Source organism: Toxotes jaculatrix, chromosome 11 (assembly GCF_017976425.1).
Source record: "Toxotes jaculatrix isolate fToxJac2 chromosome 11, fToxJac2.pri, whole genome shotgun sequence".
In the NCBI taxonomy this organism is placed as follows: domain Eukaryota; kingdom Metazoa; phylum Chordata; class Actinopteri; family Toxotidae; genus Toxotes; species Toxotes jaculatrix.
The window spans coordinates 8,191,007-8,216,761 of NC_054404.1; the positions used below are offsets into that span (position 1 = coordinate 8,191,007).

The 25,755-nt window shown below is 40.0% G+C and overlaps 1 protein-coding gene across 4 annotated transcripts in view; it reads left to right on the forward strand.

The window, feature by feature from the left end:
- Positions 1–453: 453 nt before the first annotated feature.
- chrm3a (cholinergic receptor, muscarinic 3a) overlaps positions 454–25,755 on the forward strand; it is a 73,166-nt gene continuing 47,864 nt past the window's right edge. Inside the window, exons 1-2 of one of the 4 annotated variants that reach the window (XM_041050356.1) lie at positions 454–626; positions 24,055–24,168. Coding sequence is in view for 2 of the 4 variants with exons in the window: in XM_041050354.1 (XP_040906288.1) it covers positions 1,670–1,761 (92 nt within the window). In the remaining 2 variants the exon portion in view is untranslated. Of the gene's footprint in view, positions 627–1,647; positions 1,762–24,054; positions 24,169–25,755 lie in introns of those variants that run through there. The other 3 variants (XM_041050357.1, XM_041050355.1, XM_041050354.1) reach the window with 3 other exon arrangements.

Sequence of the window (25,755 nt, forward strand, 5' to 3'; positions counted from 1 at the left end):
GACGTTTCTTGTGCCAAATGAAATAGCTCTGCATTTTGTGCCAAATTAAACAGCTTGAAGCTTTGGTTAATGACACTGTCCCATAATTACAACTGGAAAAATAGCATAGACTCAGCTTATAGAGAGACAGATGAATTAAGGAGGACCCTGACAATTTTGGATCTTTTATAACTCCCATAGAGTGTTTGTCAGTTTTATCTGCGAGTGTGTGTGTGTGTGTGTGTGTGTGTGTGTGTGTGTGTGTGTGTGTGTGTGTGTGTGTGTGTGTGTGTGTGGTTGATGAGCTCCTATACTTTCCCCAGAGCTATTATCTATGAATGAATCTCGACTTTTTTATTCGCCGGGTGTGCCACCTGCCGGTGCGTCACGGCTGCTCTGACCAATCCTGACGCAGTGACTCTCCGTGCGCCCTTGGAGATCCCACGGTGCTTCTCACATCGCCGTCTAATCTACGGTAGAAGGTGGCGAGCCCTCTTGGCTGTGTACCGTTAGCGCTTCAGATGTGACTGGATTGGTCTGCCGTGCTGCCGCTATGCCAAACATGGACCCGAGACAAGTTTGACTGGATTGCCATTTCCCCATCTACTTGTACTGCTTTTGACCCGCGCATCATTGAATGTTATGAGGTAGGTAGAAATAAGACTGAAGGCGGAAAGTTTTAGAAATATTTAGTCATAGCAAAGTATTGTGCCTTCCACTCCCAGAACCGATTTACAGCTGCTTTATTGTGCCACGTTTTGCGCTGCACAACGCCGCATTTTGAACTTGCAGACTAACCAGAATAATATTGATTTCCTGTGCGCGTCTCCAGAGCGCACATGCTATATTCGGGATAGTGTTGGAAGCGCGTATTAGATGTGCTTTTGTTTAAATGCAAGTTTGGCAAACAAGTGCTCCTGCTGTCCCCTCGCTGCCCAGCTCAGCATCCTTGCCCAGCCCTCTGCGCTCTGCACTCTTCAGATACATCTCCTCCATAAAGACTGTGTGGCTTTCCAAGCAAATGCGTCCTTTAAAGTTAATTAACAATACGGAATTATATTCGTTTTCATATCTTCGATTCCTCAAAGTGAAAGTTAATTAAAAAGAAGGAAAGCATTGTCACCTGAAGGGTGAGTCTTTAATGCGTATTCTCCCTCTTGTGGAACATTTATTTTTATAACGGGGGTCAGATGAAAAGTATTTGTTTCTATATGTGTGTGTGCAGAGGAGACAATTAATCGTGTCCTTACATGGCAAGTGGAAGGCTTTCATGAATTGGGGTGACTGTTTATTTATGATGCCCATAGATGGCAATGTGAAGGAATGTTCCCTCTCAGTGACCTGGGGGTACTTTGACATTGTGTTGGATAATGAGTAAGAGCAGAGGGAATGGCATCTGTGCCATGGTGCAAATATTTTCCTTTTAGTCCACGGCTGCAGTTATTCATCCCAGAAGCCAGAGTGTGAGTTTGACAATACAGTAGCCGTATATGTATCACAAACTCCACCATGCCTGCAAACCTTGATAGTTTAACATTTTAATATGTTGCATATATCAACACAACCAGCATGTTTTTATATCAATACATCAACAGAGCCATTGTTAGGGAACAGTGCCGTCAGGTTCTGTGTCGTGGTGAACGCACAGTCTGTTACTAGTCTGTTAAAGGTGGAGCAGGAATGTGTTTAGATGATTGTGACTTTCCATTGCCTGCTGTGGGGAGAGACGCAGTGGAGGACATTCAGAAAAGAGACACATGAGGGAGAAAATGAGAGAGAAAGGTGAGCAGCCATAGAGCTTTCATGGCTTGATGTATTGTTTGAGCCCCGGTTAATATTAGTTCACAAATATTTTTTTCAGGCTTTTCTCTCTTGATAGATGGTTTTGTTGTCCGCAGAGCTACTACCGTATTGATCACTGTTATGACTTTCCTAAATGGGCTGTGGGTGGAGGATGGTACATTTATAGCGCTCACCCTAGTGACAGAGTTGTAGATGGCTCCAAGTAAAATGAAAATGTCTTTGCTTTTACCTTTGGCTGTACCTTTGGCTGTACCTGTTGTGCGTGGGTTGCTGCATTGGCAAATGCTGATGCTTTTGGTTTATTAGTCCCAAGCTCATGAATATGCACTGGTGCTGTTGAAATAATAATGTACACTGCAGAGAAGTGTACAGGTAACCTACTACTGTTCAGGGTGTGGGATATTGTTGTACTACAGTATTTTGCAGTTTACTGGAACATTGTCCTACTGTTTTACCTTAAACAGCTTCAAATTTTAATGGTACACTGACTTGTAGAAGAAAAAAATGGCGTCTCTTTCATTCACTCCACTGCCTGAACACCTGTCCTTGCAGTGTGTAATTTGGGATGAGCACCCATGATCTCCTGCGAGAAGTGAGTAATGCTATATGTCATACATCACCAGCTACTTTCTGTGGTGTGTGAAGATGATGTGGATCACAACATTGGTGGGACATTTTCACATGTGGGGCGACTCATTTAACTGCCCGTTGCTTAAGTCCCCTGTTGCAAGTCACTCAGTCAGTGTAAAATGAGTAGCTGATTAACTAAGATTTGCATGAAGTCTGGAAACGGGGAAACAGCTAGCCTGTCTGTGTCCTAAGGCAACCGAAAAAAAAATGCTGAACATGTTTGTTTCATAGTTACGAAAACCAAAGTGTCGATTCTTTGGTTTTTATAAGGAATAAACAAATGGGTTACAAATTAGCGAGATTTGGCAAGGCACATTTAGTCAGATGTTTTTTGTTTTTTTTTTTACCTATGGACAGAGCCAGGCTCTGTTTCCTCGCTTCCAGCCTGTACTAAGCTGAGCTAATTGGCTACAGCTGTAGCTTCATATTTAGCACGAAGACATGAGAGTGGTGTCCATGTTCTTGTCTAACTCTCAACAAGAAACTGTTCCTTTAAAACAATATGATTATGGTACAGTCGCCCTTCACCAAATAATTTTTGGTTTTGAATGGGAGTGTGACAGATGTCTCCACACAGTGGTGTGTTAACATTTTAAAAAGGCAGGGTGAATCGGAAAAACATGTACAATTAGGTAAAATAGAGACTTTCAGCTGGTGTTTGATCCACACAAGAGCATCAAACAATTTAACCCTCGGGCCACAATGTACATTGACTGGCACCACTGGGCTACTTTTAGGCTAGGCAGGCAATAGGAGACAGTGATGGGTATTTTACAGGAGTCAGCTGGCCAAACAGACGGGCTAACTCCCCCATTGGGTTTCATTAGAGCTCGTCTTGATGTTAAAGCCTGTTTAATCCACTTTCACAGCCATGCAGACCACAACAGAGCAAAGCACAGCGGCTATCTTTAGACAGCACATGGGCAGGAACTTTTCCATCTCGGTTCAATTATTAAAACAATAACACAAATTCCCTGTAGCTGGCCTTTAAATGTCTCTGTTGAGGAGTACACTTTGTGCTGCTGGTACTGTCCAGAACTGATGGGAACGGTGATTTCAGCGTCAGATAGAAGGCTGTCAATCAATTTTTGCTCAATTAGCTTGTCCATAAACAGCTGTGTTTATACAACCCTGCGCTCCTTCTGCCATCTTCGCTTGTTTCTCCAGTAAGTAGACATGCTGCCTGGGGGTGCAATTACAGTAAAGCCTTATGAGGTGAGTGCTTTGCCTCTTTGTCTTTGTCTCCGCTTTCTGGGCAGCCACTGTTGTTGTCCCCTGTTCATAGTGCCTGCTTAGCTTCAGAGACTCAGTGCTGGGAAGACACAGACAGACTTCAGTAAATAAGTGGCTAGATAAGCAGCTAGACATCTTGGACGTTTAAACAGAAATTTGTTTTATGTGGCCATTAATTTAGATTCGATATATAAGAAGGGGTTTAATCATAATTATATTGGCACCAAATGTAAATAACATGTTATTGACTTTGCAATTTTTTTTGTCGTCTCACGGTTATACTACTTGCAATAATGGTGCACTGCAGATGCAATGGAGGCTTTTATAGCACATGTTAAACTGACAATCATCATTCAATGACCTTTACTAGTTGTTATAGGTTAGTTGGAGCTGCCCCTTATTGGAGGCAATAAGGTGCTCACTTTAGGGCTGTTAACAGCACTGCTCCATGTTTACCTTAGGATATTGTGTATGTTCAGTACACAGCAATCCACACACAGGCACACACACAAATTAAGATAATGCAAGTGAGTTATAGTTCAAAGGTCACATCTTGGCCAGGGAAGTAAGGGAGATTTATAGAGGCAGAGTGGAGGTCAGCATTTAGATATATAAACTCTCCTGTGGGTGCACATTGGAATCTGTCAACCGTAACTGTAAATGTTGTACTAAGAAACAACCCGCAGTGCTGCCATCCATACTGGTATTTCCATACAGCTGAAAAACGTCTAACAACCCTTAGTTCACTAATGATCATTGTTCTGAGTTATTTTTCCTTTTTGCCATTTTTTGACAGTTTCCGCCGTGCTCCCGTTACATCCCCTTTCTTTCTTGTGTCTGAATTTTTTGTGGCCCTTTCATTTTCACTTACTCTCTCTGTCTTACTCCCTCTGTCATGTGTCACTGCCTCTCTCTCTCAAACTGTCTCACTCTCTTTGCGTCTGCTCTCTTGACAAAGTGAACCTCACTCGAGGGAATTCAGATTCATGTCTAATATATGACTGCTCTTTTATGTCTGCTCTCTCTGTTCTTAGCAAATAAATCAATAGCAAGTTGCCCTCCATCATTTTCAGTGGAGGTCCAGAGGGATGGATTCGAGGTAAAAGAGGAATGTATTGCACATATAGAGAGTTAGAAAAAGAGATGGGGAACGGGACAACAGAGAACGATGGAGCTCTAGAGAAATATGTTTGCTGTGAGTCAAAAACCAAACTGCTCACAGACAGTAAATGTGTACCAGCTCCAGCTCAAGTGTTGGAGAGTAGGGACTGGTGTTATCACAAAGCAAGGGGGGAATTATTATGATGAATGTATGACTTAGTCTGGACCAGCCTCAAACTCTCAGTATGCAGCCATATGCTTCTTTGCTTCGATTAATGTTGCCGCCATTGATGGCTTTTTTATTATTCTGAGTTTCACACAGTATTGATTACAGTAAAGATTGTGTTGTAAATTAAACTCTAACATACTGGAAGCTTTCTTTTTTTTTTTCCAAAAAACTATCCACAGTAGCTTTGGAATATTTAAGTTTATGTGAAAGATTTTTTTCTAGCAAGAATTTGCTCGTCATTAACATTAGTAGGTGGTGTGAGTTGAATGTTTGGTTCTCTTGATAAACCCTGTGCTTGGCCTTCCACTTCAATTTTACACAGGGACTGGTGGCTGCAAGTTTCAAGCGTTAATAAGATAGCAATTACCATCTGTTGACACATGTATTGTCTTCAGTTTCATAATATTCTGTTGCTAATAATCCTGAAAAAAAAAGCTAGTACAAGATTATGTTTCGAGAGAAGTGAGTAGGCGCCTGTAAATATGGGGGAACTGCTATTGTGGATGAAGGGAAACTGAAAGTAGCAAAGAAGAAAGAGGGGAGCACCAGAAAAGAAAAAAAAACATAAAAAAAATTCAAGGATAAGATTCTTTTTTAAAGAATTTAAAAATTTGAGATTAAAAGACATTGTGTTGTCCTACCACTGATGCCATACCACAATGCACAATTTCCTTTTTAAATAAACAGTGTATTGATATTTTAACAATGGAGTTTCCTTTGAATGTTACTGATTTTTTTTTTCCACACTGCTGAATTCTCCAAAGACCACGTATGCTCACATTGTCCTGACAATGCAGCATTTGTTGTTTATTTTAACAAAAATATATGTTATTCCAGAGCAGATCCACAAGGAAGCCATTTCTCAACATCAAGGCAACACTACAGACTCTGCAATTTGCAGTTATGGGGATATGATTGCAAAATGATGATGATGTCTGTCAGCAGGATATTTGATTGAATTTTTCCAGACTGAAGAAATCCAAAGAATACCACCTAGTGTGCAACGCTAGATTCACTGAATAATGACATGGTGGGGTTAAAGCAATGTTATTATACATAAAGATGAGTGGAGAGATCACATGTTAGGCGAAGAAAAAAACAGAAGAGCATTTACACATTAAGATAACAGATAATTTATGTGGATCATTGAACAAACATCTGTTGTTAGTTCAATAAAAATGCTTCTTTAACTCTTGGGTACAAGTTCCAAGGAGTATACGGTCCGATTACACATCACTGAATGTACCGAGGCACATATAGTGCTGGGATTAGTGAGGATACCTTTTCATTATCTGTGTGTGATGATGTCTGATGAATCGTATTTCACTAATGTCACAACAAGAACATCCTAATTTCAACCTAAATTCAAAGTCTAATCACTCTAACGTAAAGTATGATTAGATGCTGCTGTGTGATTAGGTTCCTGTTAAAAGGAATTTGTCAGAGTTTATCAGTAAGGAAGTTCTTTTTAAGGATTCTGCTGTGAAATGTTTGGAACATTGCAACTAAAAAAAATAAATAAATAACAAATGCCGGCTGCACCTTGTTTTGTTTTCTCCAGTTGTTGGTTTCTGCCTCACTCCTTCTTGCTTTTGTAATTCAGCTCATCAAGCACATTGCAAGTGAGTCAAATTGTGTGTCAGGCGCTCAGCTTTAACGCATGTCTCCACTAAATCACATTTTTTGGCTTTGTAATGTTCCGTCTCCAAATCATGTCAGAGGTTGGAGAGAGGTGAAGAACTGTGTAGCATAAATGATTTATGTTTGCTGCTTTCTCCACTCTTCGTTTCAAGTTTGTTGTTGTTTGTTTTTCACTAGACGAAATAGAAGACCGTGTCATAAGGACAAGGTGAACCATATCAGATTTCTAAGTTTTTCAACTTAGGGTTGACAGAAGTGACAGAGGCGTAGACGGCATAACCATGTTAGTGACACCCATCACATAGATTTGGCCTTTGAGCATGTTTAGGACATGTTTAAGAATTGATATCACTTCAGTGTCTTGATTTTTGTGAATCATCTCTCGGTTTAATCCTCAGCAGTGTCTTTGTTGCTCTACCTTGCTGCTGTTTTGGCATTGTCTCTGTAAATGGGCATCTGTAATACAGAGTGAAGTGTAGGCCTTTTGGTGCCACGCTTTTAACACCTGTCCCACAATTAAAACAGCACGAGTGATCTTTTTCCAAATCAGAACTAATCAAAAACTACTTGTGGAGCAACATATGGCACAAGAGAGACTGAATGGGCCGGCTATTATGTCTACAGAGAGGATCATAGCTCTGGATGTAGATAAAGGGGCACTGTTGAGGATTTTGCACAGTGCCGAGCTCATGGGATGCACTTTTAAAAAGGTGAGCGAGTGCTTTTTCAAGGGGATTTGGATTTGCTGATTGGCTGCTGTGCCAACCTGTTACAGCTAATTTCTATGCTGACTCGCTGCCAACTGTGTTTTTGATAAGATTTGGACAGAGATGCTGTGCTAAACAACGCTTAGAACAGAGTGTGTGCTGCGGTGTTACTGAGGCATGAATAGTCGCAGTGAAAACATCCCAACAACATTTGACTTGTTAAGATGCTGATTTCATTTTCTGGCAATGACTGTATGTGTTGGTCCGTGGGTTTAAAGGGTATATTAGTCTAACACATCTACCTTTTTGATGCAGTGTGTGTGTGTGTGTTTTGGGGCATATAAGTACACTGTACATGAACATACGTATGTATACATATATCTTGAGGTGGAGAGCCTGAACATATTATTACTGCTTATGAAATCCCTTTAAAGAAACATCTGTCCTTTATTTTCCCTGAATAACACTATTAAGAATTTGAGCAGATGCTGCAGCTTTGGGTATCAAACATTGATCTTTTCTTTAATGTTACCGTTATGGAACTAGTTAATTGTTTACACAGCTGGTTTTCATTATACTAATTCACCCGATTCATCCGTCTTACATCCGCTTGCTTGTTCTAGCTGAACTCTTAGTGACGCCCGAAGGTTGCCTCCTGTGTAGCTTTATGCCTGTTTCAGTATTATCACCTGCCCCAGTTCGCACCAAATGCCAAAGTCAGAATGACATGTTCAAAGTAAAGTCAAACGAACAACCCTACTGGAAATTTCATTTTCCTAGTTTTTCCCCTGAAGCAGGTGACAATTTGCCCCATCCTTTAAGGGAGTTCAAACCAGCACCTGTCTTGGAGTCTTCCTCCTTCCTCTGTTTGATTGACATTTCAAAAAGAGACAGGGAGTTGTAGAACTTGTACCAGGCTAGGGCAAGATGTAGAGCGAGCCCTCTGGCTAAACTCTGTAGAGGAAAATTAATCAAATGCCAAAAAGACCACCGTCCCCAGGCTGGTGAATGAAATCCTCACCTGACATTTACATGAGTCCACAGCAACAAAGGGGTATGGAAATAATTTTACTCCAATTTGCTATCTTGTCAGTTTGCATCTAAAGAAGTGTTTGGTTCAATACTTTGTTGCCACTCTTTTACTGCACAGTGGAGTACTCTTATTGGACAGGTTGAAAGCTGAGACAAAATTAGACAAGAGGGACACAGATGTACAATGTTCCTATGGGGATTTGAAGTGTTTCTTAATAGTAACAGGCAGACAACAGCCTGATCACAACAAGGTAGAAAAGTGAAACCTCTTGGTCCATCAACCAAATTGAAAATTTAGCCTTAAGGTTTGACCCTTTACAATTACCTCTTCACTCTTTTTATGTGCAGACCTATATATATTCATAAACTGTACAAAGCAATTTATCACAGTAATATCACATTAACAAAGTGCATCTTTTTGAAAAAAAAAAAAAAAAAAAACTAAACAAGTCTCATTGCAGGTTCACAAGAATAATCAGTGGGAGAAGTACTATGAGCCTTTGTTAGTAAATAAAATAGCAAAATGACTATGTAAAAATATTCCATTACAAATAAAAGTCCAGCATCCATAATGTAAAAGTATAAAAATATTATCAGCAAAATTTACTTAAAATATCAAAAGTAAAACTAGTGGTTCTCTTTCCTTGGTGACTTATGTTTTTGTCAATAATGATGCATTAGGAAGTAAGTGGCAATTTACAGTTTGAGCTGGTTGGAGATAATTTCATAATTTTATATACAGTTGTTTGGTTCAGTGCTTCCTTGAAGTCGAGCCCCTCCAAAGGGTCACCAGATAAATCTTGTGAGATCTTGTGAGATTATTAATCGGGTAGAAAGGAAGAAAGGCAAACAAAATTATGCTACACTAATTTTTATTCTTGTTGTTGCTGTCAGATAAATTTAGTGGAGTTTAACATGAAGAAAAAAAACTACAAACAATCACTTTCCTCCACTGTAAATCAATGACTGTGATTCTTATCTCTCCAGTCTGAACACAATCTCACATCCATAGTGCAATGACATGAATCACTGGAGTAGGTTGTAGGACTGGTCATCTGTTTTGTGTTTATCCTTATGAGCTGTGCAAACCCTCTGGCAGCAACTAACATCAGGCACAAGCCTAATCAAACAGCTTTGTGAAAGAAAAGTTGTAGAAGTATTTTTGTAGCCTTTGATCCAATTTCAAATCTGTGTCGAACAAGCTGAAAAGATGGAGGTATTAAAGAAATGGGGAGATTTGGTGGTGGACTAGGCAGCCAGAGTACATTAACTTTACTGGTGTCTTTGGGATGAAGAGCAGGCCAGAAGCAAGAGAGGATGGATGGAATTGCCTGGCATATCTCCATACAAAAGTTTTTGGCAGGGTTATGTGGGTAGAAAAAAAAGGAAACTGTTTATTGGCTTGGTACCCTCTGTGTTTCTTTGAAATGTAATCATAACCCGAGCTGGACATATTTATTGCATATACAGGCAACACACTGGAGTTGCAGAAGCTTATTATTTATCAATATTTGGTCAGCTAAATATACAGTGTAAACATGAAAATACAATGGTTAAATCAGCTTGATTTATAAAGTCTGGTTTTGGGACATAGAGCTCGGTTTAAATCTCTTCAAATGAAAGTGGCAAATGAGGAAGACAAAGGACACTATGGACTTTTATTCTCCAGCAGTAGCAAACCTGGCAGAGGCACAAAGCGAGGCGCCATTTTAGTTTTAGTTTGGGGATTTTGCTGCTTCAAACGAACCTGCTTGCATTGAGGAGGATGAAGTAGCACAGCTAATGTTCTGTGCATACTCATTCATTTTTTGGCCATTTTTGCATGAAATAGTGTCTGCATTTCTGCCCACTCGGACCACTGCCTCACATGTGTATGCAGAGTGGTTAGTTTCTTTTTTTTGTGTGTGTGTTTTTTTTAAATCATGCCAAAATGATTGATTGATGAATATTGCAGAAGAATGTATCATGTTTGGTTATTAGGGTGATTCTTATCTACAACTGCTTAGGGAGTAGGAAATGAGCAGAATTTCAACAGGAGCGTCTAGAGCAAAACTTGTGGCTCTGTGGGGCTGTGCTTTGTGCAGTGGTGTTTTGAGCTAAATACTAACATCAACATGCTCACCATATTTACATTTTTTTTTTTATGTTTAGCATGTTAGCATGCTAATATTTGCTGTTCAGCACTAAACACAAAGTACAACTCAGGTTGATTGGAAAATCGCAAATTTCGAAGTTATTTGGTCGTAAACAAAGGATGAGCTGTAAATGCTGGGAGTGTAATTACAGTAGAGTTTGAGCTGGTTGGATAAGTTGCCACATCTCTTCTCCGATATTGAATCAAAAAGGCTACGTGTTATCGCTGACCCTGTGTAAGCTCCTGAAGTTTTCTCTCACGCTGTGCCACCTCTTTGTTCCTTCCTCTTTGCTGTTCATGTTTATTTAACCACTCTTTTTCATCCAGATTAGTCTCACTTAAGCGCTTTAAATTAATCTCATTGAATCTCTTTCTCAACACACACATGGAGGGGCAGTTTGTAGTCATCTGCCTCATTTTCCTTAAGCTCCCATCATTACATCAGTCACATCCTGCTTAATCCTTAACTGCTGAGAACCACCAGGGGAGCTGGATAACCCTATGACCTCTTTGCCGCCTCTCTGTTTATTATTTGTACGTTAGATATCAGGATCTGAGGTGATATAATGGCTTAACAATGATCGACGGTTCTTTGGAACACAAGTGAAACAGAGTCTGAGTCATTTCCCTGGTTTGGTAATGACCCCTTTTATTGTGTCTCAGCTTTGGCAGTAAGTTTGAGTACAGCACTTTGCTCTCCATATATCATAATCAGGATGTGGCAGAGGTTATTTACATTGTTCACAATCCAGTGTTTGGGCTCCTTCTTAATTCCATGGTTAGTTTCCAAGCACTATGTTGTGCTAGTGTGAAGAAAGTTAATCATGTTACTGCCAGATCTATGTGTTTTAATCACTAGTGACTTGGTGGAGTTGGGATCGAGATCACTTGGCTATTGTATGAAATGCTTCGTCACTGAACAGTAACATTAACAAGGCAAGAATGCTGATGAGACCTAAGGACTCCAGACAGTCGAAATTCCTGAACTCATATGTTTTGACTCTTTTCAGTCTTTGCAGCGCCAGGTGTCTAAACCAAAATTTATGTCTCCCTGCTGAATATGTCTAAGAGCTGCTGAAGGGTGAAATGAGAAATCTGTCAAGATGTTTTAAACATAGTTGTGTTCTAATCAGGTTATTTAATCAGAACAAAGTGTCTGGACAGATGTTTCAGATGCAGCTGTTTCCTTGGTAAATCTGTAGGTATGGTAAAACGTGCATCCCTGCAGCTTTGACAGGAAATGCTGATTTAAGCAGTATTATACTTTACTGCTTCTTGTAGAAACCTGTCTAACAGACTCTGCAGAATACTTGTTTGTTAGTTTACATTTTGTCTGACCGGCCATCCTCTCAACTGTCCTGCAAGTGTGGATCAGACTATGTGAATATATACAGGTACGGCACGAGCAGTGTAGTGCTAACTCATTTTTCCTACATGTGTGCTGACAGTCATGCAAGTACTGTAACTCCCAAAATTGCCAGAAGCAAAAAATTCAATTGAATGTTAACTTTGAGTGGGTGTAAAAGAGACTGGGAGCTTGAATAAGAATAAATTTGTCTCTTTGTGAACTGGTTCAAAGAGCCATGAAAAAAAATTCAGTGACAATTTGTGGTGCGGATGGTTGCACCCAATGTAGAAATTTTTCCACGGGTGCTGCTGTCACCTTTCTTTGTTTTACGGAACAAACTGGAAAACCAAAGCATAATCATTTTCAGTTTATCTGTGTACGTTTATTATAATCACTTCTCCACCGTTTGAGTGGCAACAATTTAATACCTCAAAGAAAATAATTACGATGTTTCTGTCACTGTGAGAAAGTTGTTTTAGTTTTCATTCGTAACAGTATGCCATAAATGATATAATGTGCAAGCATCCAGCAACTATGAAAAGAAGTTTTAATTATGCGATATTGTTATTGTATCAGTTCTGAAAGTGTGTCCCTATTAGGAGATTTTTTGGGTGTTTTTAATAAATCCCTTGCCTCTTTATTTGATTTACTTCTGTTGTGACTTACACAGTCTTTGGAGGTCTGGATGTCTGAGAGGAAATCAATTCCTTTATAGTAACATAATTCTGAGGACTGCAGGGGAATGAAATGAGAGATCCCTCATCTCTTAATATGCACCAAATTTATTTACTCGCAGAGTGCTGCTGGGTCTAGCACTAGTCTAGTACTCAGACTCACAGCGTTTACTTTTTCTTCTACCTTCTCTGGGATGGATATACTGCAAAAATGCATGCACACTTCACATTAATTTAGCCCCCACCCCCCATTATGGGAGCCTTGTCGTTGTGATTGTGCAGGCATGTTTGCGTTCCATGCAACCATCAGTCAGTGGAAGTGACAGGATGGGACCCAACCTAACACAAGGCTTGTCTAAACAGCGAGGTCATTCGATCTCTGCTCCCCCTTCATCCATCAGAATGACATATGCAGATGGTTCTCTGTACAACCAAGGCCTCTAGACATCAGTGACACCATATTTAACCTGCTCACAAGTCCTGTCTGAGTAAGCCCATCCATTTTAAACTTCACGTCTCTGGAGTTTGAAAGATGATAGCATCTGGTGATGTGTTATTTTAAATTTTTGTAGCAGTGTTGCCACTGATATTAAGCTTTTTAATTCGTCAACAAAAAACTCAAAAAGGCCATAAAAGTGTTGGGCGTGTGGTTCACTGGAAATTTACAATCGCGCAGCACCTTGTATTACCTCTGCTTGACTGAAACCTGAGTTTTACTTAATTCAATAATTCACACATGCTATTCCTTTGAGTCGTGACAGAGATAGAGAGGAAAGGCGGAATGAGAAAAGGTAGGAGGAAGGGATGATATAACATTTGTGAACTTGAACAACAGTCTCCCTAAAATAGAAACTAGAGAAGCAAGACTCTAATCTGTGATGCTCGGCTGAATTTACAGCCTTGAGGTGGTCCGTGGACACAGGAGATTAAGAGGTTTGTAGACCAGCATGTGTGAACCTTGAGAGAGCTTTCGTATTGTAGCTATTCCACGAGTTCTAAACCAGAAAAATTTGATGATGTGTTCGGAACAAACTATCCCAAAGAACATCATCAGTAAAGCCAGCAGCGTGTCTCTTAATGGAATATACATGTACAACACGTTTTGCAATTGTGCAGTTTTCTCTGCATTAATAATCCCTAACTGGAGAAATATTTTTGACGGAGTCTATCAAATTTTTATGATGTCCTCTCCACCATCAAGCACCCGGCAGAGTACTAACTTTTTTACAGTTATTCTTCATCTTGTGCCTCTGAACATATGGTGAGGCTTAGAAGTAGTGAGGACTGAATGAAAAGAAAATGGGGAAATTGATTTAGAAGACGGCCCCAGGCTAAGAAAGCAAAGTATAACATTTATAATGAATGATTATCAACGTTGAAGTTTTTGGGCTTCAGATTTCTTAAAAAAAAATCTGAAGAACACATTTGGTATGTTCTATTTTTCTATTTTAAAAAATCCTGTGGTTTTACAAGGCATCGCTTGCTTTTAAATTCTTCTACATGGGTGTCTGAATATTTTTTTTAATAGCTGAAACGATGTCATGGTTGGCGCTGAATGTGTGTAAATCCATTTTCCTCCATCACCGGCTCACTATTTGCTTACACTGGGCATAATGAATCATTAATTCACTGCTGTCACTCGCAGCCCACAGTCACTCTGAGCAAAATTAACTCTTGATCCAGCAGAACAGAAGAGAAACAAAGAAGTTGAGGAGCATGAGCCTCTCTGTATTTGTTTCAGTCCAGACAGCAAGCTATGGATCCGTTTATGCGTTTAGGGGATGGGTGTATTTTCTAATAAGGCTACAGTGCGCTCTCTGATGCATGTTGTTTTGATTGTGTTTTGCATTTTTATAATTTTATTGTCTCTGATTATTTCCCTCCTGTTCATCTGTGCTGCTGCTATTTTCAGATTTTGAACAACAGATGATTTTCTATTCTACAGTGGGTGAGAGAGCATTGCTGTAGGGTCTAATTTGTTTTTGTTTTTGGGTTTTTTTTGTTTTTCTTTTAAATAAACCATCTGAATCCCTAAAAAGGCTATATATTTTAACACAGTGGTTCCCAACCAGTGGTACTTGTGCCTAAGGGGTTATGTGGAAAGATGGAAAAAATAGAAATTATTTTTTAAAAACTATATTCACATGTTGATTCAGGTTTGAGTTACAATTTAAAGTGTGTAATGTGGGTGATGTGGAGTGTGTTTTAATTCTGGATTGCCATTCCAAAATCTCACCTCATTAATGCCCTGTTGAAATCAGAGTGTAGCTATTGTGGAGGCATTAGCGTCACCTCCACATCATTATCTCTTCACTGGATAATAAATTGTGCCCCACAGATAAGGTCGCTGATATCCCACTGGACAATGAGATATCTGCAAAACGAAATAAATCATAGATGGAAAGATACACTTTCTAATTTTGTTAAAGTGCCAAGAAATGCCCTCAAATGATTAGGGTTTCCTTGCAGCTCACTGTTGAATTTTTGAAACTCATCTGTGAACTCCACTGAGACTATCCTTAAAGTTAATGTTGCAAATCTTGTGGCAACATGTTTTTGAAACAGAGAAAATGTGCCGCTTCTGAAGATGACTGCTCCCTTTAACACAGGTAGCCCAGCATTCTAAAAACTTATTCCTTGGTTTATTTATTTTCAACAGCAGCAAAGCACAACGTCTAAACCTTTCCCTCTCCTCTGTCTCGTCTTGTTTCTGCTTTCCATTCTGTGGTCCTGAGGAGAAAATTTTTCCAATAAGACTGCTACTTGTCTTTCTCTTTGTCACCTCCTGTGGCAGAGGCTCAGCTGTTCTTCTCCCGCCACCACCGCCCCCAATCCCCCCCTCAGCCACACAGGCATAGAGACACAGCCGGTCTAATTGGTAATAACCCTTCAGCTGTCATAACTATAGTTCACTGCTGCTTTTTAGAGAAAAGCGAAGAATACCTGTTTGCTGTTTTTTCACTTTTGTGAGTTTGCACACGGCACTGTATCCGGCGGCATTAACATGCTGTTGTTTTTTATTTTACAGGATTACTGAGAGGGCATGTATATTTTACAATTCACCATGTTTTTGATTGTATTTCTTATTTTACCTCTGTTTATTAGCTTATATACTGTACGTTCTCTTAAAAAATGCTGAACAGACACAGCTCAGACCTCTCCTCCATTATTGCTCATTTTTCAATATGTTCTCTCAGTAAAGTTCCTGGGTCTGCCCCTCACTGTTTATTACTTACTGTTTGTGCAGCATTAAAAGGTCAAACTGGACAAATAACTTGTGAAAAGGCAAACAAATGGCCCCAGAGATGTTGTTCCCTTGATTTCTAAAGGCAAGTTTTCACAACACTGGTAAACTTATGATTCTCTCTAAACGATTCCTTGAAAACACAAACACTTCTCAGCATTATGCAAATTGAATTATGGCCACAACATATTAAAAAACACCCACTGAGTCTCATTAATGTGTGAGAAAAGACTTTGTCTTCATCTGTGTGTTTGTTTGTGTGAGACATAGACTGTGCTCTGATTTAAGAAACCAAGGGAATTTGATTCCATTATAAGTTTGTTCTCTGATGTTGTTAGCACTGACCTTTAGCCTACATTTTTCGCTTCTTCTTCTTTTTTTTTTTTACCAGGAAGTATTTCATGACTATTAGCGGTCTTGCAAGATGAAGGTTAGAAATAGCTTTCGCCTGATGGAAGACCATCTTTATTTGAAAACCAAGAATATTCTTTTGTTGGTACTGGCTCTGGGACAATGCAGTTAAATTCCTTTGTGCATGAATAATTCTTTTTGCTCCTTTTGGGACATTGTAATAAAGCCTGCTTTATTTTTTCATTCTTTCGTGTCTCAACCAGTCCTGAGCTAAATGGAATTGGAATGGAGCGCGATGTTTGGGAGTTGGTGTTCTCCCATTTCTGATGACCGATGGCAGGAGAGAAATGAAAGGCCTAATGTAAAAAGCCGTGCCTCTGCTTCTTTTCCTCCCCACGTCCTCTCCTCTCCTCTTTCCTCCCTCCTCACCTAAGGTGCAGTGCATCTTTTCACAGTCATGAAAGAATGCAGGGGGGTCTGCCGGTCCCATCCATATACCCAACACACAGATGCAGATACGCAGACCCATATTCCACCTTTTCTTCCTGTCATCCTCTCCATTCTTGTATTCCTTCTTTTCCACATTCTCCCTTTCCTCTCCACCTTGTTTCATGGGTACAATATACTTCATGGGGGCAGAAAACAACCCACACAGTTTTGGCTGAGTGAACACGCTAAGAGCTTTGAGCTTCTGGGATTCTGAATTCTTTTATGCTACTTTGTGGTATTTGTGGTGATGAAGCCCTGGATGATGGCTGGCTAAATGGGCTGAGGAATTTCACTCTGTGCAGCATGGATACACATCATTTGTCAAGCAAGCTGCCTTCAATTATCCATCAAACACAATACTAACCATTAACATGAACTTCAATGAAAAGCTTATTTGTACACCAGCTGGATATAACACATTCAGAGCACCTCATAAACAGGAATTCGGTTGTGATTTGGTCATCTTGTTACCAGACACGGAGCGGGTGCAATTGCTGTTTCTTGATTTCTTTTTTTTTTCGATTTCATGATGCCTCCCCTGCAGTTAAAAAGAGTCAAAGAGAAAAAAAATTGTTCTTTTTGTTTGCGTTGCTCAGTTTGTGGTCCCATTCGTCCTAATCGTTGCATTTATTTTTTTCCCCTGTGTCGATCACACCTCCACGCCTCACGCCTCCTCTTATGCTGTCGGCTTACATTCAGAATAGCTCTAATTGAGGTTTTGGACAGCCGGCACGGTCTCAAACGCTCCACGAGAGATAAAAGAAATTTTGCATTACAACATCAGTGGGGCGCAGCCTCACCCCATTCCACTTCCACACACACCAAAACATGCTGAGATCAAATGAACATCTAAGGTCAGTGTAGCTCCGAAGGGTTAATGATGTGGAGACCGCGCTCTGATTTTTAATTCACACTCTGGGCAGATAACTCTACCCTCAGCCCATTCAAGTCTCATCCTTCCACTGATGACTCATGCACTTTGCTCTTTGTGAGCAACCTGTTTATTTAATGCAATTTATATGAAAACATCTGACTGTAATTTGACATGGTTTGGCTGAGATCTGTCATTATCTGACTGTGTTTACGTCACCAGGATCAATAGGCCGTTAATGGCAGCAGACGTGACTTAGACGTCTTATCTAAATTCAGCACTGGCATGAAGTGTCCTGTAGTACAAAGGCTTACTTGAAGTTAGAGGTAATTTAGAGAAGTGGCACAGTCCAGAGATCAATTCACCGAGGTTCAAATTCTGCTTTCTTCTCTGTATTATTTCTCATATAGCTCTCATAATGTAATTCCCTAGTATATAATAATAGTTACATCACTAACTTGGACAGAGAAAATGATCCAATTATTATACCCTGACATATTCAGCTTCTGCATTTCTACTTTTCTACTTTGGAAGTGAATATTGGCGATATTCTGAGAGTGCTGCTGTGCCTTTACAGAGTATATAGACATTTAGATGAAGCTTTCATACCCAGACCTACAAGATAGATCCACTGACCTCGACTGACTGAAGTCAGCTCGATAAACAGAGGAAAGTGTGTGTGTGGCTGTGTGTGTGTTTGCCCACCCCACTTTAACACATGAGGTTCATTAATAGGACTGTGAGTCATTTGCTCAGATGACACAAGGTTTTTATCTGAGGAGCCGTCAGCATAGATGTTGTATCAACCGAGCAGATACTCCAGGGGCAATTCAAGAGCCGTTGATTGTGTTCACAATTAGCTTTTATTTCAGTGCTGGTATTACTTGCACCACAGGGTCATTGTTCTCAAAGTCATTAACATCTCTTTTTCGATTATGTAACTCTGATAAAAGTCTAGTTTAAATCCTGTGTTGTTTACATTCATGTTTGTTAGTTTGCTGTCTTCTTCTTCCTTGATGTTGTTGACTCACTGCTACATTTCTTTGCCAGTCATTCAGTGGAACAGTGCGAGCATGTGCGTCCTTGTACATGGTACAGCCAAAATGGGGACCCAGTTTTAAAGTTTTTGCTCCATAGTACTATTAGTGACCATATAAATTTTAACCAAATTCAGGAACATAACTGAAAGATTTGTCTCAGTGATGATGATGATGAAGAACGGCTTCTGACAACATTAATAACTTGTTAAATTTAGTTGCTGTCGAGAGTTAGCATATATTACAAGATCTGTCAGTTTGAGAGAGCATAGCAACTTCCTTTTGAATGTTGGTGATAGGGTGACCTTTGTGTTTATATTTGGATCAGAGATTGTGCTTTTGAAGAGCTTGGCGACTGTCTAGCACTCATGCAGTTTTTTTTTTTGAGGTCACAGAGACCTGTTCTGCCATCAGTGCTGATATGTCTGAAAACAAAGTCTGAATGAATCTTGAATCTGTCTTTGTGTTGACCTCTTTAAAGCAGTGCTTCTCAAACTGGGGACCGGGGATGTGTGGAGGACTAAGGGAGTGAATAATATATGGAGTGAAACTAAGTTGAATGAAGATGATTTGTGCAGTGAAAGTAAACAGGAGTTTGTTGATGCTATCCTGTTGACCTTTATTTCACTAAAATTCAACGCTGATCCTTTTTTATTAGTTGCTTCCTCTGTCATTGTTAATGATTGCTAAAAATTGGGGGGTGGCATGAACGTTTTCAGGCTCTGAAGGGAGGGGGGGGGGCATGCCAGAAAAACTTTAGAGAGATGACTTTTAACGCATGTGAGCGGGTTAGAATGCTTTGCTTTTGGCAAATTTTCAAGGCCTCTCTGTGTCTCTCTCGTGTCTTGTTTCTTGGAACGATTACATAAGATTACACAGAAAATAACAGCATTACAGATCACTTTCAGTGTTTTTAACTTCTTCAAACAGATGTAATAAAATAGAGTTTTGTTCAAACGTGTTACTTCCTCCTTGCAAAGTGCCTGATACCTAGACAAATATAGATCTCAGTTTCAAGCTCATTGGGCTAAAAGAGGAAATTTGCTCTGTTCTCCTCTAATCTTTTAAAAGTCATGTCCCATAGTTCATTTTATCTGGCAGTTATTTCATGTTATCCGCTTGCGCTCCCTCTGTCTCATTTTCATCTTCACCCCTCATCTCTTTCCTTCCTTTACAGCCTCATGGGCTTTATAGTGGCTGCCTCTCTTCCATCTGTTTCCCAATCAATTTGGTCTCATTTCCTGCCAATTGGTCCACCTCCATGAGCTAAGGCTCATTTAACAGGAAGCATCACATGCTGAGATCATCAGCTGTAGTTATGGTGATCAGTCCGTGAACCTCTCGGCGTCACAGGAGCTTGCCGGGAGTTTGGCCATTTGTTTGAAGTTTTGGATATAGCCCTTTACAAGACCACTGGGGGAGTGTGAGTGTGTGTGTATGGAAGCAGCAGTATTTTAGCAGATGGCTCACAAATTTACTAATTTCAACAATGTGAAAGTTTAATGAAGAAAATATTGTGCCTGTGGTCAGGTTGCTGTCAAATTTTCTATGGTTTACTGATTTAGGATCCTGGTTTCTGTTAGTGTGATGCACAGATACACAGTTTGTTTTGATACGCAAGCTGGAAGTCATGTACAGACAACTGACTGTAATCTGCACACAGAACACTGTCCGTTCATCTTAATTGCAGAATCATGTGTAAATGTTTGCAAAAAACAAACCATCCCAGAACAGCAAATATGACTCTTCATTACTTTATTGCCACTTTCTTAAACAATGTGTAATCTGTTGCCATCATCATGAATTTGGCACCAACATGGCGGCTGTCTGATCTCTTTAAACAGTAATGTCTTACCCATACAGTATTTATTATTGCCCGTATTCCTCTTTCTGTTAGAGCTGCTGTCCTTGACTGAGCCTTAGTCTTGAATTCATGTGGCTCTCTGCAAGTACAACTGAACTGCAGGCTTAAACTGAAATGTGTCCTCACTGAAATGCCAGAAAGATGTCCCTTTGTTTTCTCTCATAAATAATTTTAAAGGAGGCTTTACTTGGCAGCAGGGCGGTGCCTGAATTTTGATCGGGAGAAATCAGAGCAGTCCTGCTGGTCAGCGAGGTGCACTTACACTTATTAACCTCTTCCATTTTATATCAGCTTCAGTATACACTGAGGAAAAACATGGACTGTTGGCAGTCCACATAGTCTGGTTAAGGTCTTATTTGGGTTAAGCCGTTTCAACCCTCTTTGGTAGCCTGCAATTGAGTTTCCCGGCTGACATGAATAAACCAATTAACACAATATCCCTGTCCACCTCTGTGGCTGGAAAGGTCCTTTAGCGAAATAAATGAGCAGTGGGTGTGACTGCAGTGTGCTCTTTGTGCTTTACAGTAGATAGATCATTTTTACCGCATGATATCATCATAGTACATACATAAAACATCAAATTATTAAAATAATGTGCATGAGAGAAATCTTTATTTTAGCCATGTACACTGGTAGATGTTGTATAACGTGGAATCTGGACTAAACACTGAAGCCCTTTTGATTTTTTTGAAGGCATGTATTGTATGTGTGAGGATACTGTCCTCTTTATGGCAATCCAAGAGAATCTTAATGTGGTTTAATCACACTATATCCACACAATACAGAGCCGTGGTGTCTGTCCGCTGCACATGAAGTAGCCGCTCTTATCAGTGGTAGCAGATGGAGAGCGTCCAAGTGAGAGGCTCAGTCTGGCTCCATGTATGTCAGAAGTAAGAGGATGACCTTGGCTGAATCTCAACGGCAGTTCAACCATAAGAAACGCGCACTTTCTGTCCTTTTCTGTCTGTCTCTCTGCATGTCTCTCACACACACACACACACACACGCAAACTGCCTTGCTCCTGCACATTCCTATATGCGGTATTACAGCTGGAGACAATATACATTCCTCCACACTATCACTTCATCAAAAAAAGCCATTTGTAAGACACTCACTGAGGCACAGAGGCTCTTGCAAAGCCCTCACAAGCAGGTGATTAGATACTGAGCCATTTGTAGCATTCACCACAGTGGGATGAAGTATTTGCTGCAAGGTTAAGATGTTGCTTGATATTTAATATCAGAGGCAGGCTCAGTAAACATTCTTCCCCTTTTCCTAAACATTCAATGAAGTTTTAGCCCCATTTTTATCGTGCCCCAACAGATCTCGCAGCTCTTAAATCAAGCCGACACCGGGTATTTGACTCGTATAACATAAATCCCAAAACACATTAATCAAGAGCAGTTTTTTAGGGTCTGCATAGTTGTTCTTTGCTGCGCTGCTCTCACAGGGAAGGATAAACAGTCAGTGAAAGGTGATATCAATGTACTTTTGGCCAATAAATTCGAAGAGCTTTGCTAGTAGATTTACGTTGGACCATAGCTAGGTGAGATAAGGGGCTCTATTTAGGACGAAGAGAGATGTGGGACTCTGAGAGAAAGTGCCACGAGATTTGCAGTGGTTTATATTTAATCCGCACAATCCAACCTGTCATGTTTTAGTTGTTGCCACTGTGGTTTCTGTGTTCCACAGTGGCCCTGTGCAATTGTCAGTCCCCTCTGTGGGACTGAGGAGGCTATAGACTCTTATTTACCTCCTTTTAATACACATGAAGCCACCAGGCTGTTTTTGGCGCCAACAAGTTGTACTCTTGCTTTTTAAATTCAGAGGGTCATGTCTCCCCCAGGAGCAGGTTGCACCAGCTCTTTATTTACAGCGAAAACAGGTTGCAACACAAATTGTTTCTTACATAGAGATTAGTTGTTAGTATTGTTAGTTGTTAGTATTTCCACCCAGCTACTACCTGGTGTAAGGATTGTGTAGCCAACCGAAGCAACTAACAAAAACTAACATGTTAAGATGTGACCCATTTAGAGTGAAGAGTGAAACATCTGCATCCCAAATGGGCAGATTTTATTTTTGGTGCAGAAAACTCTGTTTTGTGATTTGCCCCTGTGCCTTCCAGATGCCCTGTGTATGGGTGGATATGCTCACATTTAACAAAAGTTTGCTGATTAAACGTGAGTTTCTTTTCATATTCCTCACAGTTGCATTTTGAAAACGAACACTTTAAGATTTTCCTCCTGCAGAATAATTCACTGGGAGGCTGGGAACTAGAACTTATATAATTACTTGACCTTTTATCTATTACTTTAAAGGAGTGGCCTTCACATGTACTGTATGACACATTTCTGTTTCAGATTGATAATGAGCTATTGTACATTCACAATCTCTATCTGGATAATTACCATTTCGTATTATTGTGGGAAAAGCCTCCTTATTCATGGGATATTTCATGCAAATTGAGACTCAGATCAAGTCTTGTTACAGAAACTTGAAAATGGTAATTGTCTCGTTCAGTGCTCTTTATGGCTCACTTAAGAACGCCCCTCCAGACTCAGCTAAAATGTGGAGCAGATAGGCCAAGTGAGGTTGTCAGCATTAGAATGAAGTACTCCATCTTGTTAGAATGCCTTTTATATAATGTTAGAAAACAGTTGTGGATCTTTATTTAAATTGGTGTGCTTTTACTTTGTCCTTCATGCAGCCAGTGAAAATGTCAGTGTTACTAAAAAAAGATGTCACTGCAAAGAGAATTGTCCTCGCCCAGAAATGTCATGAAACCTCCCATTAGAAGAGAAATGCTTCCTTTATTGACCTTTGAGGTGTAATTTGTAAATGCAACACGAAAAGAAGAGTAGTGGGCTCATTTGTTTCACAATACTGGAGGCGTTTATGAATTGTTTGAATATTAGTATCGAGCCCCTGCCTTGACCGCCCTCCACTCTGTTACCCTTCTTCATTTATCCATCCAGGCCAGCTATGACTTCCGTTTTTTGTTTGTTTTTTTTCAGTCTGGGAACTGCTCCATCACTTCTGATTATTTTTAATGACAAGATCTTTTTTTTAGTACATTCATATTTGTCTCTTAAGACTTGAAGACTGTTTTAATGAGCTCTCATAAGGTCTGCTTCCTTAGCCCCTGGCCAGATCCAGCTATGTGCAGCAGGCAACTCTACTAGACCAAGACTATATAAGGCATGAACACTTCCCTAGACATGAAGACATGCCATTCTTCCCTTTGACAGATATTATCCAGTGGGGAATGGTAGCTACACTACTCAAGTAGACCTTTGATTAAAACATATTGCACAAATAAAGCATAAAGAAAGATTTTACCACTGCTGCAGCTGTTTGAGGTAGATTACCGAGCAATATGAGCTATTTGGCAGTGACATACATCAAAAGATGTACAAATTAGTTGCCGACCAAAGAGTTTTAGCTCTGCTTTGAGAAGCAGAATATATATTTTCTGGAGAGAAAGAGCCGTCATTCTGGCTCATATTGTAGTGACATAATGTCATGGGCTTTCCCACTTGTTGAAGCTTGCCATTCATTACAAATGCTAAAAAAAAATTCAGTGTGCTATAGGTGTTCCACTTCCTAATTTGGACACATCCTCTTTAACTCATTGTCTCCTTTCCTCTCCTTCTCCTTCTGCCCCCTTGCTCCCTGTCTGCCTCCCAGACGCCATGATCCGGCTGGAGGAGGATAATCGCACACCCCCAGTAGACAGCATGGACACCAAAAGGCACTCCGCTGAAAGGTGACCTCCAGACACTTACCTCCCCAAAACATTTGGTGAGTTAAGAGTCAGAGAATCCCTAGTATTCACAAATGACACCATCTCCTCTCCCCCCCATCAACATTTGGCAGAATGTGCAGCTCCAAGCCATCTGCTAATGTTCATGTTAGACATTTTAAATGATGCCCTCTAAAAGAGAACACATTATCTAAAGTCTTTTTCTCTGCTTGTATCACAGCTTCCTTTGAGAAATGCTGAATGTCGATTTTTTTTTTCCTTTCTAAAGCATTGAGTGACTTGTCCATGTTTAAGAATTTCCATTTTCCCCTTTAGCCTAAGTGGTGATAACCTTCAAGCGGGGGAGGAAAAAAAAGTCATTCCTTAATTAAGGCTATGTCTTTTTCGTTAATGAAGTATACACTGGTATTTTATCTGAAATAGCTTTCAATATGATCAATAAGCCTTTGCACAGAATGTACCCATTTGTTCCTGTGTGTGTGTTTGTGTGAGTGAGCATGTGTGAAAAAGATAAGGTGATGGGTATTGATCATTCCTTACAGACTTAAACTGTCTCCTTGCATGTTTGTGTTTCATAATGGCATTTTCGTCCACCGCCCCTCTGATATCTGCACTGACGGAGGCAGTGATCACATGGCTGTGCATTGGACCAGATATTATGACCTCATTTACAAATGTTTTCATATTTTCTTATTTTTAAAGAATGAGTCTGGTAATATTCTATGTTTTTGTCATTGACAACAAATCCCATCAAAAGGACCAAAAGCAACAATGTTCTAGTTCATATCTCAGTACTTTCTAATTTCAGTTCCCTGTCTGTGGCCTCAAACCCATCTATTCCCCCCGAAGACTCAAATCTTTATAAAATAGAAAGTTAGCAAATGTAAAATTTTATCTTTGAGAAATGGCTCAATAAATTTGCTAGACACTAACTTATTGTGAACTTGAGTTTAGTACACAGGTAATCCTTGTTAGCAGGATCAATGCATTGTTGGTTTTGGTGTTTTCATAGGTTTTGATGACAAGGAAAATATATAATGTCACCAGACTATTTTTCTAATGCATCTGAAAGAGAAAATCTGAAAGAGAGAGAGAAAAAAAAACCCATGTCTCATCTCTGAAATCTCTATAGACCCATGTGAAAATGTTGGTGAATTATGTTTGATTTAATTTGTATGCACATTCCAGTCAGTTTGTTATCAGCATAAGCTAAGGCCCATTTAGGGCAGCAGCCCTCAGTGGCGGGTGCTAACCATCTGTAAGTTATTATCTGTGGAAACTAAATATCAGCGAACACAAGACTGAAAAATTATACAAACACAGTAATAACAGCCTGACAACTACAACCACAATACCAAAACACCAATACTACTACCACTGCTTCCAGGGGTTAAAGTGGTATTCGGCAAGTGGGAGAACCCTGGGCTCCGGTGTAGCAGGGGGTTGGGCCATGCTCTCACGTGTGCCCTAAAGGACCAGCACACAGAGAGAGCCAGGACAGAGCTGGTAAAAAACGTAATGGATTTTGTGATGGTCCAACGGCCCACATCATTATGTTTGAGACTGCCAATCAGATTTATTTACTTATTAGTCGAAGGTGCTGGAACACTGTTCTGGGTCATTCT